At 37.3% G+C, this 17,990-nt stretch overlaps 1 protein-coding gene across 4 annotated transcripts; it reads left to right on the top strand.

The window, feature by feature from the left end:
- The first annotated feature begins 146 nt into the window (after positions 1-146).
- LOC132126694 (constitutive coactivator of PPAR-gamma-like protein 1) lies at positions 147-17,946 on the top strand. Of its 4 annotated transcripts, XM_059538140.1 has the most exons (17): positions 155-974; positions 2,842-3,088; positions 3,930-4,012; positions 4,752-4,880; positions 5,608-5,698; positions 6,487-6,551; positions 6,642-6,880; positions 7,867-7,954; positions 8,078-8,299; positions 8,395-8,566; positions 9,940-10,189; positions 10,345-10,459; positions 11,574-11,783; positions 13,045-13,234; positions 15,264-15,402; positions 15,576-15,672; positions 16,081-17,946. In XM_059538140.1, exons 1-17 carry the CDS (start codon positions 501-503, stop codon positions 16,384-16,386), a joined length of 3,117 nt encoding a protein of 1,038 aa, XP_059394123.1. In that variant the 5' UTR covers positions 155-500; the 3' UTR covers positions 16,387-17,946. The 4 variants fall into 4 exon arrangements, with proteins under 4 accessions (XP_059394125.1, XP_059394124.1, XP_059394122.1 ...); XM_059538139.1 differs by having other exon boundaries at positions 153-974; positions 6,487-6,880; positions 7,870-7,954; XM_059538142.1 differs by lacking the exons at positions 10,345-10,459; positions 11,574-11,783; positions 15,264-15,402; positions 15,576-15,672; positions 16,081-17,946 and having other exon boundaries at positions 147-974; positions 13,045-13,188.
- Positions 17,947-17,990: the final 44 nt, after the last annotated feature.

Raw genomic sequence — 17,990 nt, 5'->3', positions numbered from 1 at the left:
AGAAGTTGCCAATTCTAGTTTTACTCCTAACTTTAAAATGGTTTTGAGAAATATATATATTTAAACAGTTACGAGACATTTTATAATAGTGAGAGAGAGTATCATAACATGCAACAGTTCTCCCAGCGAACCGCGCCCACTGAACTCCAGACTCCTCCTCGGTGTGACTGTACGTGCCCTGCGTCTCTGCTCTCCTCTCTTTCCCCTACACACCAGACTCATCCAGACCACAGACATGGCTCCATAAGGGTGCACATGGCGGCTAGCAGCCATGAACCAAAAAAAAACAACTCACCAAAAACTACAGATACATCTCCGATTTGACTGAATGTCGATTTGATCAACTTCCACATCCGCCGCAATATTCTTCAGTCCGGTTTTCAGCATTCGGGAGAGGCTGACTGCTTGCAACTCTCTCTCTGTCTTCATTTTCTTCTGACAATTTTACTTTCTTACTCAACCCGAAATAACAGTAGATATCATATTAACCAACAACAGTCATGGGTGTGCAGGGTTTCCAGGAATACATAGAGAAGCACTGCCCCAATGCCGTGGTGCCGGTGGAGCTCCAGAAACTCGCCCGCGGGAGTATGGTCGGCGGCGGCCGACAGAGACCCCCTCAAACTCCGCTCCGGCTGCTAGTGGACGCCGAGAACTGCCTGCACCGGCTCTACGGCGGATTCTACACCGACTGGGTGAGCGGGGGCCAGTGGAATCACATGCTCGGGTACCTCGCCGCCCTCGCCAAAGCCTGTTTCAACGGCAACATCGAGCTGCTAGTGTGCTTCAATGGCGCCCTGGAGAAAGGCCGTCTCCACGAGTGGGTCAAGCGACAGGTGAACGAGAGACAGACCGCCCAGCAGATCGTCAGCCACGTCCAGAACAAGGGTACCCCGCCACCCAAGGTCTGGTTCCTGCCCCCGGTGTGTATGGCCCACTGCATCCGCCTGGCGCTCCTCAGGTTCCACATCGGGGTGAGTAGCGACAGATGCTCGCTGTGTTTTTGACATAAGCAGCCATTAGCTTAGCAGAACCAGACCCAGATTATGTTAAGTGCTCGTTTTACAAGACAGGAGGTTATTTGCTAGCAGGTGGACTAGACTGCTTTCTTGTTGTGTATCTAGACAAACAAAACAACTTAAGGTGGTTTGCTGGTCTTAGTGGGTTTAAGCTGGTCTCACAGCCTGATCAAGCAAAAAGTTCCCCAAAGCCATCTGAAACCAGTAGTTAGTTAGACCAGACTAGCTAATCAAACTAAGCTGTCTGTGAAACTGTTTTCTTCAGATTTTAATCAAGACCTAACCTGGGTTTGATTTGGCATTATTATTAGAAACAGACATGGTTAAACCAAGATCAGCAGCTGGTCTAAGCTGGTCTCACAGCCTGACCAAGCTGAAAAGTTCCCCAAACCCATCTGAAACCAGCCAGTAGACCAAACTTGGCTGTTAGTGAAACTGCATTATACATATGTAAACCAGTGTAGGTCTTAAATCATAATACACTGGTATTATGCAGCTGGTTTGTTTTTTGTTTTAGCAACCAGTAGCAGCTGGTTTGTTTTTCCCTGACTGAGTGACTGAAAGTGCCCAGTACCTCTTTACAACCAACATACAGACCAGCAAGTCAGCTCAGGCTGGTTTAAGATGCTTTTCTTAAGCAGGGATCCAACTTATTGGATCATAAATGCACAAATCTGTATGACATGCTGCTGGTATCTGATCAGATCTCATTTCCACAGGCATTTGGGGAACATCGAGATGTCAGCAGTACAGGATGAAACTGTCACATTAGTCTATGAGTTGGTGTTTTAGAAATGAGTTTAAAAGCAAATCCAAAACTGTGTCTGTCAGTGCATGCAAATCTACAATACTTAACATTTTTACACCTTTATTTTACAACGATATTACAGAAGAATCAATAAAGTCAACTGATTAAAAGTAAGCACAAGTAAATAAATACAAAAAGACAACATTTCAAAATCAAGCAATGCAGTAAAGTGTATAAATAACAATAAAAATATATATATATATTATTCAACAATAATTAAAGGCAATGTCTGTCTACTCAATAACCTTATACCGCAACAACCAAATACAAACCTCTCAGAATAGAATAAAAACATGCATTTATGTATGAATGCTGAAACGAAGCCATGTAGTAGTAGGTTGTGCTGGCAAAAGGAAGCGCCTCCTCTGCTCTGCTGTGATTGGCTGATATGTCACACTCTTGTGACACAAGAATAGTAAGCACTGCTCTGTGATTGGCTGCATGCTCCCTGCATCACTTCTGCTGAGGTTTAGCAGCCATACAGGCTGTGACTAAGTTTATTGGCCCTGTTTTGACCAGAGAAACACATGACTTTTGAGATTCTTGCCCATGAGTGCTTTTATTCGCATTTATTTTTCAGAGGACTTTCAGCATAAGTGTCTAAGTGTATGTATGAATTACTGATATTTATACTACTATGATTTTTTCTACTTATCTCCTGTACTCATAAACATTGGATCAATTGAGAATCTATGAAATGTGGGGCAGAATATGAAATGAAACTGAATGAAATATGATTGATTTAAAAAAAAAAATTGGTTTACGTATCAAGCCTTGTTTCCTATCAGTTAAACCCCAGTGAACATCCTCTTGCTCAATGTATAGTTTTAAGAAGAATCAACTCTTCATTGATTCATTCAAATTGTGCTGATCGATTAAAGCATTTGACAGATATGATACAATTAAAAAACCCATCCTTTCGTGGAAATCTGTGAAAGCCTGCAGTATAGTCAATCTCATGAATGTAAATTAGTTTTTCTAACGAGCCTTCCTGTAATTTGCTTCCTTACTCAGGTTGTCCAGACCATCGAGGATCATCACCTGGAAGTGATTGCCTTATTTCGAGAAAATGGGTTCCATGCCCTGGTTGCCTATGATTCTGATTACGCCCTTTGCAACATCCCGTACTACTTCAGTGCCCATGCTCTCAAACTCAGCCGCAATGGAAAAAGCCTCACCACCAGCCAATACCTGATGCACGAAGTAGCCAAGCAACTTAATCTCAATCCAAATCGTTTTGTCATTTTTGCTTCACTTTTAGGTTGGTTTGTAGGATTGCCTGTCAGTGGTCCAGTCAAAAGGACATCTACATTGGCCCTATTTGCCTAATGCATGTTTTTAGTCATATTGTCAATGATTCAGCTGTGCACGTTTTTTCTGAAGACAAAATAGTTTGCCTTTATTCTACACAAAGTTTGAGGAAAAATTAATAGTTTTATTCAGTAAGGTTGTTCTACATTGATTAAAAGTGTTATGTACATATAGTTACAAAAAAAAAAAAAAAAAAATGGTTTTCCCACAAAAATACTAAGCAATGCGATTGTTTTTAACATGAATAATAATAGGGAATGTTTCTTGAGCAGCAAGCTTATTAGACCGATTTCTGAAGGATCATGTGACACTGACAACTGGAGTAATTTCTGCTGAAAATTCAGCTTTGCCATTACAGGAGTAAATGAAATACTGTTATTTTAAAATGTAATATTTCACAACGTTACAATTTTAACTGTTGAATTATGTATGTATTTTTTTGGATCAAATAAATGCAGCCTTGGTGCATTACTGAATCTAACTGACCCCAAACTGTATGCGTGTAAGATAAGGCAAGTAAATGCTTTGCAAGCCATTTGTGAATGGATTTATGTTGACTAAATTAATTCGTGTTTTTTTTTTTAAGGTAATTGTAATTCATTCTAATGAAATTCCAACTTTTTTGACTCTCTTTATTTACTAATGCAGTAGAAGAATGGCTCAAATGTTGTCAATAGTGTCACAAATCACAAAATTTCAGGTCTGATGAATGTTTTCCAGCTGCAATAATGACGTTTACAAGTTAGTACTTCTGCAATACACGCTTAAATAACTCAATTCTATTTTTATAGGGAATCACATACTGCCTGATGAAGACTTGGCTGCCTTTCACTGGAGTTTACTTGGCCCTGAGCACCCTTTAGCATCCTTGAAGGTAAAGCCATACAAAAAAAGATAAAGCCATTTACCTGTTTATGTAATACCTAGCACTGAATAGCCAATTAGCAGTTTAAGAAACATTTTGGATAAATGTGTTGTGTATAATAATTCAAATATTTCAAGGTTTTCTACATTGACTAGGACATGTTTAAATGGTGCAAAAATAAGACCCGCAGTTACCAGGCGCTGTGACCAGTTTCCTTGACAACCAGATTGAAATGGGGTCTGGCAAATAACTAATCAGGACCATGCAAAATCACATCAGCATTGTCCTCAACGTGTACCCTTTTGGTTTTAAATACTCGGACTTTGAATTTCGCCTAAACAGTTTAGCACTGCGATTATAAAGGAAAGAGTCGAGCTTCTGTTATCTTCTATTAGTGTTTGTGTTTCTTGACACAGGTCTCACTGTGAGCGAGAGTAGAGTGGGATATACACTCGATTTAACACCTGACTCACAGTTCTATGCGTGCTGCTTTACTTTTTGTTGCCATCACTCTCAGATTATTTTAGCATATGTCTGGGTTTGTGTTTATAGTTGGCAATTACTTTTATAAAAAGCCTCTTAAGTGGCAGTTTATGATATGGATTGTCAATTAAGCAGATAAACCTAATGCGTTTTTGGAAATTTGTCGGACTGTACCCAGTCAGATATGTACTCCTATGATGCCCATCACATTTTAAGCAGAAGGAGCCTTTGCTGGGGGTGTGATGGGTTGTTTTCTCTAACGCAGGTCCGTGCCCACCAACTCGTTCTTCCTCCATGTGATGTTGTCATAAGAGCCGTGGCAGACTATGTCCGCAACCTACAAGATGTCCATGACCTGGAAGCTATCGCTAAAGACATATTTAAGCACTCCCAGGTAAGAACACCATTGTTGCACGTTTAACCGGATACATCACCCCAAAATTTAAAAATCTGTCATCATTTACTCAACCCGTGTAGGGCTGCATAATTAATCGGGATAAAAACAAAATCACGATATGGCTTAGTGTGATTATCAAATCGGAAAGGCTGTGAAAGGCTGTGATTTTAATCTCTCTCTCTCCCTATATATATATATATATATATATATAGGCAGAGAGAGAGATTAAAATCACAGCCTTGGGAGAGAGAGAGATTAAAATCACAGCCTTTCCGATTCTCAGCAAACAATATCTAGGGAAAAAAATCTGAATGGCTATTTCAATCATTTAAACACTTTCTGAAACCGACAGCTGTTTTGTTTCCGGGATAACTGCTGCATTATGTTTAGAGTGAATGTGCTTTCATCCAGAGCATCTCTCACGTGTTCTGCCATGTGCTTCTCCGTGCTTGTTTACATCAGAGTACACACGCGTCTTGAGGCAGCATACAGCGGTGTTGTGTATTGTGACTAGTTGATGGGAAAAGTATTCTTAAAGTGCATTCAAAATTCTGAATAATTTATTATAAATAATTATTCCTGGTATTTTGAAGTGCCCATGATAACAATTTAAAGTCCTCTACATTTAGACTATAATGAATGACAAAATGTTCATTTTTGGGGGAACTGTCAACTACCAAGAATTGTGGACAATATGTGCTAATTCTGTGGCTTTGCATTCTAGTCTCGAACTGATGACAAAGTTGTCCGTTTCAAAAAAGCAGTGGAGTATTACGCCACCGCCAGCAAGCCCCCTCACTTTCCCCCTTATTTAGGTAAGATTTTCAATGTTTTTGATTTTCCCTCTCTAACAGAACGACATCTGTTCCTGTTGGTTGGTTCTGGTTAAATTCTTGGAGCAGGACAAGTGTACTAATGCTCGCCTGGTGCTGTATTTTCCTGTCTGTGTTTGAAGCCAGGTTTTAGAGGCACGCTCTGTCTCTTTTTAAACCGTCTTTCTGTTTCAGCCCTCACAGTAATGTGAGAAATTTTCCCACTTTCCTCAGACCTTGTGTGCACTTGGAATGGCCTCTGTGCCCTGTGCATGCAAATGGGCTTCTTTAGAAAGAACTCTCGCACAGAAAGCTGCCAGTCTGGAAGATCTCTCTTTAGCTCGCCTGAAAACTTTCAACAGGTTCACTGAAAGGGTGTCAGTTGAACATTATAAGGTTAGAGAAGAATTATATTCGGCATCTTCCAATCAGTGAGAGCATGTTTGAAAAATTATATTTGTTGGTTTGTAGAACTATAATAGTCTTCAATCAAATTCAGACAGACTGACATTTTGCGTGATTTAAATATTCTGGAGTTGTTCGAATGGTATGGATGTGGGCTGTTTCTCACTGCGTCTCTGTGCCTACACATATTCTGAATGCATCAAGGTCAGTTTCCACGGTGGGTGGAAATGCGGTATAACTAGAATCTCAGTTAGGGCTTTTTCAGCATTCAAAAATATGTCTTTTCTGGGAATGGTTGTTTTTCTTTCCAAGTTTCTCTACATTTTTTTTTCAGTTTTTGCTCCAGTGATTGAACCAGATTCTTTTCTACATTTGTATGCCCACAGTCAGACCAAATCAGATGGGATTGCCAGCAGCACTGCAGATGCTTAACATTCCAGGCAAACCTGGGGTGAGTACCATTTCACCATTATGGTCCATCCTGAATAACTCACGCTTACCCATCAGACTGACACATACGTGTTTCTCTTCATTCTCTCAGGTCCAGCATGGTTATTCCGGCCCTCCGTTGGCCGAACCTGTCCATGAGGCGGACCCGTCAGCTAAAGGGCTCCTAGAACAGAACAGCTACAGCGACATTCCTAATGACGGGAAGCAGCATACGCCGCTCTACGAGAGGTTGTCCCCCATCAACTCCAACCACACAGACCCAGCCTTCTTCATCACCTCGTCCACATCCTCGTCCTCAGAGAATGAAGAAAACACAGGCTCCACTGCCAAGTGAGTAACCAAGAACAAGGGAATGTATGTGGGATATGCTGACTTTTAAAAAAAAAAAAGCTTCTTCTAGTCATAAATTTAACCTACAGACAGTTTTGTGGGTACAGTTATTGTTTTGATGCTTACTGCCACTGGTTTTTCTGCAGAAAATGTTGTTTGCTTTACTGACTGAGATGTTCTACAAGGTCATAAATACATTTATACAAGTTTGCCTAACCAATCTCTGCAGACATTAAACTCTGATGCTTTTTTTCATGTTATTTAGGAACGTACAATAATTCAAATGTATGAATAAACATTAACATTAAATTGATGAAGTGAAGTCTTGTTTACTTGACTAAAGATTTGTTTAAAATAATTTGTTCTTTTGAACTTTCTATTCATCAAACAATCCTGAGAATCCTATCATGTTTTTTACAAAAATACTGAGCAGCATGATTGTTTTCAATATTGATACACAATCAATATTGTGTATCAATACCATTTCTTGAACACAGAATCAGCTTATTAAAATGATTTCTGCAGATTGAAGTAATGACTACTGAAAATCCAGCTTTGTCATCACAGGATTAAAAAGTGTAAAATATTATTTTCAATTGTAATAATATTTAACAGTGTTACTGTTTTCAGTGTTACAGTTTTAGTGTATTTTTGATCAAATAAATGCAGCCTTAAATACATACAGATTTAAATACATAATAATATTAGTATATTATAGACCCCCCCCCCACCCACCCCCGAAAAATGGCGACAGAAATGACTAAAGGTTGGTATTTTGAATATATTGAATGTTTTACCAATAGAAAAAAGTATATGCTATATGTTTCCCCTATTTTCATTTCACATGGTACTCACCCCCCAACTCACCCCCCCCTCCTTTTTTTTGCTACAACCCCTGTAATCTGTTATTGGGCAAAATATAAAAATATGGTTTATTGGTATCTGGCTGAATTTTAATATTGGTGCATCCATTTATTTCTGAAATGTAGCCACGTAAGTGACCGCAAGGGATGGGACAAACAGAGAAACCAGATGGACAACATCCCAGAAGGAGACCATGGGGACCAAAATAAAGTGGGTCGCCTTTTTAGCTCTATGTGTTAAAATCTTATATGCTGGTTAAAATATAACTTAAAATATAAACAAGCTTGATACAATAATGTTATATCTATTTGAATTCTTTCATTTCTCTTTCAGTCTGATCTTTCTGTGACCTCCCCTGTAAACCAAGGTCCAGAGGGGAAAGGCCACATAGGGGTCAAGGCCCAAATTCCATCCCTCCTTTCTATGCCAACAAGAAATCACATGGATATTACCACTCCCCCTTTACCAGTGGTGGCACCAGAAGTGCTACGAGTCGCTGAGCACAGACACAAAAAGGGCCTCATGTACCCATATATTTACCATGTTCTTACCAAGGTCAGATTTTAGTTACTAGCAACTCAGCTGTAACTTTGAAACTAATCCTTCTTAAACTGTTATGGTTGACAATGTTTGATGTGTATTTTTTGCAGGGTGAGATAAAGTTATCTGTCACCATAGAGGATGAAGCTAACAAAGAACTGCCCTCTGCGGTGCTGCTGTACCGGCCAGTACGTCAATATGTTTACGGGGTGCTCTTCAGCCTGGCCGAGGCCAAAAAGAAGGCAGAGAGACTCGCCATGAGGAGAAATCACCTCCCCGACTGTGAGTAACCGAGCTACCCAGCTAAATTTGAACAATCCAATGATATTAAGTATCACTAATAAGGAAACCTGTAACAGTTCTCTGTGTTTTTGATAAAATGGAACTACCAGTTTTTGTGTTTTCGAAGTACCAATGCAATTTGGTAAGCTATTGGCAATTTGGCCAATTTATGAATCGCTATTTTGTTACATAACCTTCACGGAGAGACCATCTGTTTAATGTAATTAATATTCATGAGCCAGACCTTTACCAAATTTACAAAAAAGCCAACCTTTTGAAATTATTTCAGAATCAATCTATCTGCATGAAGCAGCATCACAGGATTTTGCATCTTCCCTAATGGTATTATTCAGAAATTTCAATATTAGGTTGCCCAAATTTTTTATTTGTCCACTATTAAAATAAACGATTTCATGTAGTTGTTATTGAAACGTTAAAGTTAAATTTTAATAATTTTAGAATTGAGCAAAATGCATTAAATATCGAAAAAAATATATTATTTTTATTATTTTATTATCATTATTATTAATTTTTGGCATGAAAATGGCCTTTGATGTATATTTGGTGTTAAAAAAGAATAATAATAATAAGTAGAAAAATAGTTCCTCACACCTGGGATAAATCTGCATTAAATTAGTAAAAAAGACTAGCTTGTATAATCATAATATATAGACTGTTCTGAATTTTGCAAGCACAGGAGGTCTAAAGCAGCTGTTAAATGGTAATTTTATTTGATTCCTGCATATTTCTGGATTTTTTATGTTGTTTTGACATACTTGGAGTTGGTTCTCAACTCCCAACCCTGCTCTTAATGCCTAAATTCTCTCTTGGGGCCTGTAGATGGCTGATTTAATCATTCAGAGAGTGCACTTGAGTGTTGACATTAGCTTGTCATTCTAGGCTGTAGCTGGGCAAATTAATTTCAATAATTAGCATCATTCAAAAACTAATATTAGCTGTTAATGTTGACATTCTTTTTTGTTTTCTGATATTAGAATAATGATATTTGTTTTGGAAATCAGAATACAAGATATGAAAGTAGAAGAGCTAAACACTTTTATTCAGAATTAAACATTTCATTCATTTTTTTTCATGAAAGAAATTTTAGTTGAACCTTTCAAGGCAGATCTTCTGTGAGCTTGGGAGTTAAGAAGCATATACTATTACTACACAACTAGGCAAAAAAAAGATTAATTGCCAAATTCACAGTGGAAAAAAAACTTGACTACCCATGATTCACCAACCTGAAGATTTCCAAAAAAATATTTGTATTATAATATCAACTTTTGCCGATTTACCCTCAATATTTTAATGATTATTTTTAATGTCTTTGGCAAATTCCCCAGTTAAGCTTTTTTGATCTGTCTTTGTAGATCCAACAGTGATAATCAAAGAATGGGCTGCTTACAAAGGCAAATCTCCACACACCCCTGAACTGGTGGAAGCTCTTCCCTTCCGGGAGTGGACCTGCCCAAACCTTAAGAAACTCTGGCTGGGCAAGGCGGTGGAGGACAAGAACCGGAGGATGAGGGCTTTCTTGGCCTGCATGAGGTCGGACACTCCAGCTATGCTGAACCCTGCCAATGTCCCCACACCTCTTATAGTGCTGTGTTGCGTGCTACGGTGAGAATCGAAACAATTATGTAAGACATAAAAAACATTGTGGAACATTGTTAAATGCTTTCCTAGAATTACAGATGGTTTAATCCATTGCAGAAAGGGCCTTCAGTATCAGCTCTTCAGCTCTTGTTTTTTCACTCCTTTGTGTTTTACTTCAGGTTTATGTTACAATGGCCAGGAGTAAGAATTTTGCGTCGTAACGAACTTGACGCTTTCCTAGCTCAAGCACTTTCTCCTAAACTTTATGAGCCTGACCAGCTGCAGGATCTGAAGGTGATTTATGTGGAGAATGATGCATGAGGAGGAGTGTCCAGAAAATACCCACAAACCCACATTCCCATTCACATCAAGGCATATGTGACTAAATATCATGAACAAAATTACTTACAAAAAGTTGTGCGCAAAATTACTCGATCAGAATATGCTGACAGATTTGTCATTCTCTGTAATTAAAAATAAAAATAAAAATTTTGTCAAATGAACATGAAACAAATTTTTTAATATCTGCAAACAGTTATTAGTATGCAAAGCTATTTGGCCAGTATGATAACAGTAACAAAATTACAGTTTACTATAATCAGAATTTCTATATAAGTTTGGATACCTGAATTAATTTTTTGGTATCCAAACTGAAAAATATTTTTAGCCATTTAAAATATGAAATTAAAATTATTAAATAAATATTCTGTTAAGGAGTTAATAGTTAAAATATTAGTTTTAAATCTTGTGTATGGTGTTTCGCATTCAGATTTGGTGTGAATGGCCCACATTTCTTTCCAGTTTATTTAATAGTCTGATAAAGATATCTTTGTGTATTTACGTATTTAAAGCAATAAGCCTCATGTTTCAAAAAGTGGGGTTTTAGGTATTTTTCTGGATACTTACTTACTCTTACTTTGTAAGAACTCCTGCCAGGCTGATTGGCCTTAATGCTTTGTAAAAGCATGTTTTCATCTGATTGGCTTTGCGGGAAAAGACTTGGCATTTGAGCAACCTGAGTGCTAGGAATGTAGTCTTTTTGTGTAGATGGCTTACTTAGCTGAGCTGCTTTTTTTCTGTGCATTTCAGTCAGTGTGGCTGTGAGCTCATAAAAACATGTAGACCATCCACACAGCAGGCTGTGCTCTTTCGTGGCTGTCCATGTTTGTCAGTTCTGTCAGTCTGTATGCGCTTTTTGCTTCGCTGCTGCCATTGCAGGTTGCTCTCAATGGCTGAATTGGCTGGATTTGTTCGTGCATTAGTCTACATGTATGGATAGATTTGTTCATGCTTGCTTTGTGCTTTGGCTCAGGGGGGAGGGGTCGTTATCTGCTGGGTTGTTTAACATGTAGCTGCTTATTTAACCTTAAGAGCTTTGTTTGACTGTCACTGCATCTGTCGCCGCCAGATTGATAACCTGGATCCACGCGGCGTTCAGCTGGCTGCTCTTTTTATGAGCGGCATGGATATGGCGCTGTTTGCCAATGACGTGTGTGGGCAGCCCATTCCCTGGGAACACTGCTGTCCGTGGATGTATTTTGATGGCAAACTGCTACAGAGTAAACTCATCCGGGCCAGCAGGAACAAAGCCCCACTCATTGACCTCTGTGATGGTCAGGTACAATCAGCACAGCACCACTGCGTTTATTTACGTGCATAAGAGTCTCAAAGTCATTACAGAATGATTTAACACTGACCTCAAACTGACACACCAGATTGAAGTACTACAGCAGAAAAGATTGATGATAGAACTGTGTGATGGGGATGGATTGAAACCAATTATGGCTTCAGTACACTACCAGCCTCTGGTCCTTTTTTTTGAGATTGAGACCAATTTTGGCTTCGGTGCACTAGCAGACTTTGGTACTTAATTATTGATACTGATACCTAAGGCAACAAATAAACAACCTTGGGTGGCTGAAGGAATGATATATATGAAAATTATATATATATTTTTTAATTGTAACATTTTCATGCATTTAGTTTCTTTTTAAACGGTAAAAGCAAACTCTGTAAATTTAGTTTTTGCCAAATCATATTACTACTACTATTACTACTGTTCAAAGGTTTAAGGTCAAGAAATTAATACTTTTATTCAGCAAGGACACATTAAATTAATCAAAAGTGACAGTAAAGATTTAATTTATAAAATGTATAATGTATTATACTGTGTGTGTGTGTGTGTGTGTGTGTGTGTATATATCTTTGAAGACTGGAGTATTAACAATGAAAATTCAGCATTACAGGAAAAATATATGTTTTAAAATATATTAAAATAGAAAACAGGTATTCTACATTGTAATAAAATTTCACAATATTCGCTTTTACTGTTTCTCTGATCAAATAAATGCAGCCATAGTAAGAATAAGAGATTTCTTGAAAAAAAATTCAGTCTTACCATCCCCAAACTTTTGGACTGTAGTGTATTTATAAAATACATTTATACTACTTTGTAAATAAAAATACAGCTATAATAGGCATATTGTATATTAAAAGACCTTGGCAAGAGGTGCTCTCACATATTTTATTTTTGCAAAAACAGAATCCAAATTAAATCTACAATTAATATTTAATTATTTTAGCAAATAACAAATATACATGTTCTGCTTTTAAATGTTTAACAAATATGTATTTGGAGGTGAAATGCTACTTGTTGAGCCTTCGGTCTTCAGTGCACTTTCGTTTATGGTGCTGTAACTCATTGTAATTTATTGCTTTGCCCAGTATATATACTTGTAATATTTACTCAACTGTTAAACAATAATCCACAGCGTTGAGTTTGTTGATAGCTTTATATATACGACAGAAATTGTACTTACAAATCTGGGTTTGCAATCTAACAGAGATAAAATTTACATGTATCTCCTTGTGTTCCCCAGACTGAACTAGTTGCCAAGGTGGAGAAGATGCGTCAGAGTATCCTGGAGGGTCTGAACTTCTCTCGACCACCCCAGCCGATCGCATTCCCCCATCCACCACCACACGCAATGCCTTTCTACCCCCCCAACAGCACCTTCTACCCTCCACCTCCTCTGCCCCCACTGCATGGCAGAGGCAGGGGCATGCCTGGTAAGAATGATTGTTGGATTAATTGGCAAATGTAAGCAGCTTTTTGTTAGTATTTTTGTTGATTATTTCGTAGTTTAGTTTTGAAAATGTTTAAACAATAATAATGCTTTTTTTTAGAAGTAACATGTTTATACCATGTTTACTACTAGGATGTAATAGTGAGAAACAATTACTGAGTGGTTTTGTGAACTTGATCAATCCATTCTTTGCTAGGGGTGTGCAATATATATCATCTGCGATTAATATTGTAATTGTTATTTTAACGATGTGCGATTTGACATTATTAAGTATTTTGCAAAAACCATTTAAGTGCCCCAATATGGATTTTTGAAAATTACCTTTCACGCAGTGTGTAACACAGCTCCTGCAAAGTTTTAAATCTGAAAATAGACCGTGTATAAAGTTGTCTCTCAAAAGAAAGAGTCAACTTGGAGTCATTGAAGCGAGTCGTTTTTAAAACGAATCCCTAGCCGTTTCATGTTGATGTCAACATGAAACATTAGTATATTGCCCACCCACCCCTTGTTGGTCTTCTCGCATTGGTCTAAATAAAAAAGGTAAATTCATTCTTTGCCACTAGGTGCCACTTTTGGAGTGGTAAAATAGCTGTTTCCGTGGTAACGGCTGTACATAACAGCAGCACTGCGCTCACAAACGCTGCTTTATCAGGCATTACAGGCAAGATGAAATTAAAATGAGTCCAATCGGACCAACCACTGTAGATTAGCGTCACGTAAAAGAGTGGGTGGAAAAATTTATCGTTTAGCGAATTGTCTGGGAGTAAAGTAAAAATAAATGCATATTATAAGACAATGAAAGTGTTTTTTAGCTTGTGTGCATGTCAACTTGTTGTTGGAGACTCCCAAAACCAAAATATGACCTTTCATAACCCATAATAAGGGTATTTTTAAACACCCAAAAAGTGTATTTCACTCATTACATGAAGTTAAGACTAGTGCGCATTTTGAGTGTGTTCTTTCACTGCATGATTCAGTCTATTAAAATACATTTAGAAATGTATCACAAATTCAAGATATGGGGGCAGAAAATCTATATATTTATACCCCTTTATATAGTTAATAAATTTCATATGAAGAGTGTCGTTTTTTTTCTCTCCAAAAATTACCATGATTAGAAAAATTAGATTTTTTTTACAACAATTCAATAAACAGGAAGTTAATTAAGAGACTTAAGTTTTAGACGCCATTTTGCCTGTTTTCGCGCTATTCTGTCAACAAAAATAATTCCAAATACAGCCACAACACTGTTTTGTCTCGGAGCAACATGAAGGCCTTTCGTTCCTGGATGAATCATCCATTTCGGTGCAATCACAATGACTTACTTATTAACAGTGGCTTGCTGCCACCTACTGGCAGTTTTAATTTCACATTTAAAGGATCTTTTCAGTGACTGAAGGTTAAAACATTAAATGTCCTGCATTAAACAGTTTGTAAAAACATCTAAGTGCCACTTCAGATTAGATTTTGTGTGAGGGTTAATTTTGTTGATACTGATTTCATTTGCTTGGTAACAGCCCAAATGTCTTTTTTTTATTTTATTTTATTATTCACTAATTAAATGTAAGAATTTGTTTCAAAAGATAATAAACTTTTAGAAAAAAAAAGGCTTTATAAAGGTAAATATGCCCATAAAATTAAAAAATCAATTAAAACTTATTGGAAAAGATTTCTATCAATGTGAAGTTGAACTTAACACCACACAGAATATGAAGAATATCAAAAACGTTATAAGTCAGCTTTTAATGGTAGTCTTTAAAATACTATGACAATAACACACTTAGCAAAATATTGCCTTAATATCGTTATCGATAAAATCCTAGTAAAAAGTGAGATATTATTTTTTTGTCAATATCGCACACCCCTATTCTTTGCAATGGTCTGGCTCAAAATACATTCCTCTCTTAAATGTGATTAGCTGAAGCAGCTAAACCTGTTTGATTGGTCTTTTAATGATGGGGTTTCTTAAGAGTTATTAAAGTTATGTTGTTCATTTAATTCTTCTCAAATAGGGCTTCAAGCCATCCCCTCACAGGGTGGTAAGCTTGAGATTGCAGGCACAGTGGTGGGTCAATGGTCTGGTACTCGTCGTGGAAGAGGAAGAGCCTCGTTTCCCATACAGTTAGTGTCAGTTGGTGGACCAACCAGAGGGTAAGCATTACATTTTTAGTACGTTCTTAGTTTTTATAGATAAATTCTTGCTTTGACATGTTATATATATACTCTTAGTAATGCTTCTCTTAGCCCTACTGTATTCTAAATGGACTTACTTGCTCACTCACTTTTTTTTTGATAATATAAATTGAATGCTTTTCTCTGAACAGTCGTCCAAGAGGTGTGATTTCTACTCCTGTTATAAGGACCTTTGGTCGAGGAACCAAATACCACACTAGAGGGTTCAATAGTCAGGGAACATACCAGGTGAATCTTATTGTTTTCCTACATTTTAAAATAAGAAGAATACATATGCTGGTTCAAAAGTTTGGAGTAATTGCTGCTAAAAAATTCAGTTTATGCCATCACAGAAATAAATAGTTTTAAAAGATACTAAAATAGAAATTGCTTATTTTAAATTGTTTCATAGTATTACTGTATTTTTAATCAAATAAATGCAGCCTTGGTGAGCATAAGAGACTTTTCAAAACCATTAAAAAAATCTGACCACAAACTTTTGAATCATAGTTTATCAGTTCCAGGGGTCACATGTCCTGATGTTTACATTATTAAAATGCAGTGTATGGTTATTCTTCAAAAATCAGTGATGGCATAATTTTGGATCAGACTGATGGATACTGACAGTAAAAAATGTTGCAAAATTAATTTTAACAGAGCAAGCCTGCATATGTTGCCTCAACCAATGAAGTGATAATAGACAGAAAGAAGCCGAAGTTGGGGACACCGCACCTGCCCTTAGAAGGGTCCACAGCAGCAGAGAACGGCTTGGTGGAGGGTAAGGAGGCAGACCAGCTCAATGGGAACGAAGGGGAAAGCAGGGCTACAAACCAACCTGAAAGTGCCTTTAGCAACGAATCTAAAATGTGCAATACTAATCTTCATTTAAATGCACTAAATGAAAATGGTGAGGGCTGCAGAGATGAAGCTCTGGGCACTGCTGTCTTAAAAACAGAAGAGTAAACCTATTTTTATAGAGAGGGTGAAGGTTGATGGACGGTTACGTGTTAAGGAATATCTGGAAGGATGGAAGACCTACAGTTGGCGTACATTCTTTCCTCTCCGAAAGCGATAAATGAGGACTTACGAATTTTTGAAATCCCTCTTTGACATCAGCGAGTTTAAACCACAAAGTAACAATGAGGAAACCTCTCGGTAAAACATAGATATACAAGTCATATAGAGAGTCGTACCAGTTTAATGATAAAAGACGGTGTGCTTCCGCATCAACGATATTACGTTTTTCAAAACTGGTTACATGAAATTATTTTACTTTCTCAATGAAATGCAGAAACCGAAAAAACGATTTTCATTTGCCAATCTTTAAGTTTTAGCAAGTTGAGATTCTAGTACCATATATATATATTTGCCATTGTAATTGAGTTTGTATTGTCACAGTAAATGCTTTTTTTATTGATTGAAAACGTAAAACTCACGATTTGAAAAAAACTAAACCAAGAATGCATTTCTCACGTATCATCACTGTGAGTTTACTTGTGTTTTAAACGTGTGGTTGTTTTGACATTGAGTAACTAGTATTACTGCTGCATCTTAAGTTCTGATCATTTCAATATGTCATACATTAGCGATTATAGGTAATGTCAAAAAATGGTTAGACAAATGAAAACGCTTGAAAAACACCAATGTCTCTTTCCGTGTCAGAAAATGCCACCAGTGGTTTGTTGAATCAAACGTAGCACATTAGTACAACTGTCTCAGCTAAACTTTCTGCATGGCTCACGATTAACAGAAAAAGCAAAAGAAAAATAACATAATGGTATATAGTTATAATGCATGTTGTCCTGTTTTTTCCTTCATTACAAATACTGTGCCCATCTGCACAATTTTTAAGAGCTGATAATCAGTAATAGTCCTATAAAAGGTGTTAATGGTTAGCCATTAACTGATTTGCGCTAACCTTAAATTTATTATTTCTGTGATTTATTGACCTCTGTTGTATTTACTCCAACATTGTCTAGCCACTTGTTAACTTGTTAATCCTGGTGTACTCATCAGTGCATACATTATTGTTCTCTGTTGCTGTTTTCTGCATTCATACTAGCAAACCATCTCTGAAAAAAAAAAGTTAAAAAATGGCTTCGATCTTAACCCTGCCCCCACCCCTTTCTTAGCTCTGAACAAGTTTTGCGAAACGTTCAACCCTCCCATTTGAGAATTTAGGCTAAGCAAGTACACTTGTACTCATTTTGATGTTTACTTTAATGTTTTCAGAATTTATAAACATACTTCTAAATGAAAATCATTACTTCTCCATCTAATCCTGATGCTTTCCATTGCACATTAGTGATCAGAAATATGGTGTATTCCCCTCAGTCCTCGCCGCAAGTCTAAGTAGGTTACCTTGATGTAAGTTGATCAGAGTTTCTTCCTAACTTAAGGCTTGTAAAAGAATGAACTACTGTTGGGTTTGAGTAACCGTTGATAGTTTGTGGTGTGATGTATTTGAAGGAAATTGAATGCAACTTACAATGCTTAATAAAAGTCTTTATTCTTTTAGAATAATTAGTTTTGTATATGTGTGTTTTTAAGGGTTGATGGCTTGTCAT

The sequence above is a fragment of the Carassius carassius genome, chromosome 44 (assembly GCF_963082965.1).
Source record: "Carassius carassius chromosome 44, fCarCar2.1, whole genome shotgun sequence".
Taxonomy (NCBI): Eukaryota; Metazoa; Chordata; class Actinopteri; order Cypriniformes; family Cyprinidae; genus Carassius; species Carassius carassius.
Note: the sequence above shows the minus strand (reverse complement) of the source record. Positions and strands in the feature narration are given on the sequence as shown.

Excerpts from the sequence above, each read along its gene's own strand:
- LOC132126694 (XM_059538139.1), top strand. The coding sequence starts at position 501 with ATGGGTGTGCAGGGTTTCCAGGAATACATAGAGAAGCACTGCCCCAAT. Across the intron at positions 3,089-3,929 it reads CATTTTTGCTTCACTTTTAG|GGAATCACATACTGCCTGAT; the intron begins GTTGGTTTGTAG and ends CTATTTTTATAG. Across the intron at positions 15,673-16,080 it reads ATAGTCAGGGAACATACCAG|AGCAAGCCTGCATATGTTGC; the intron begins GTGAATCTTATT and ends TAATTTTAACAG.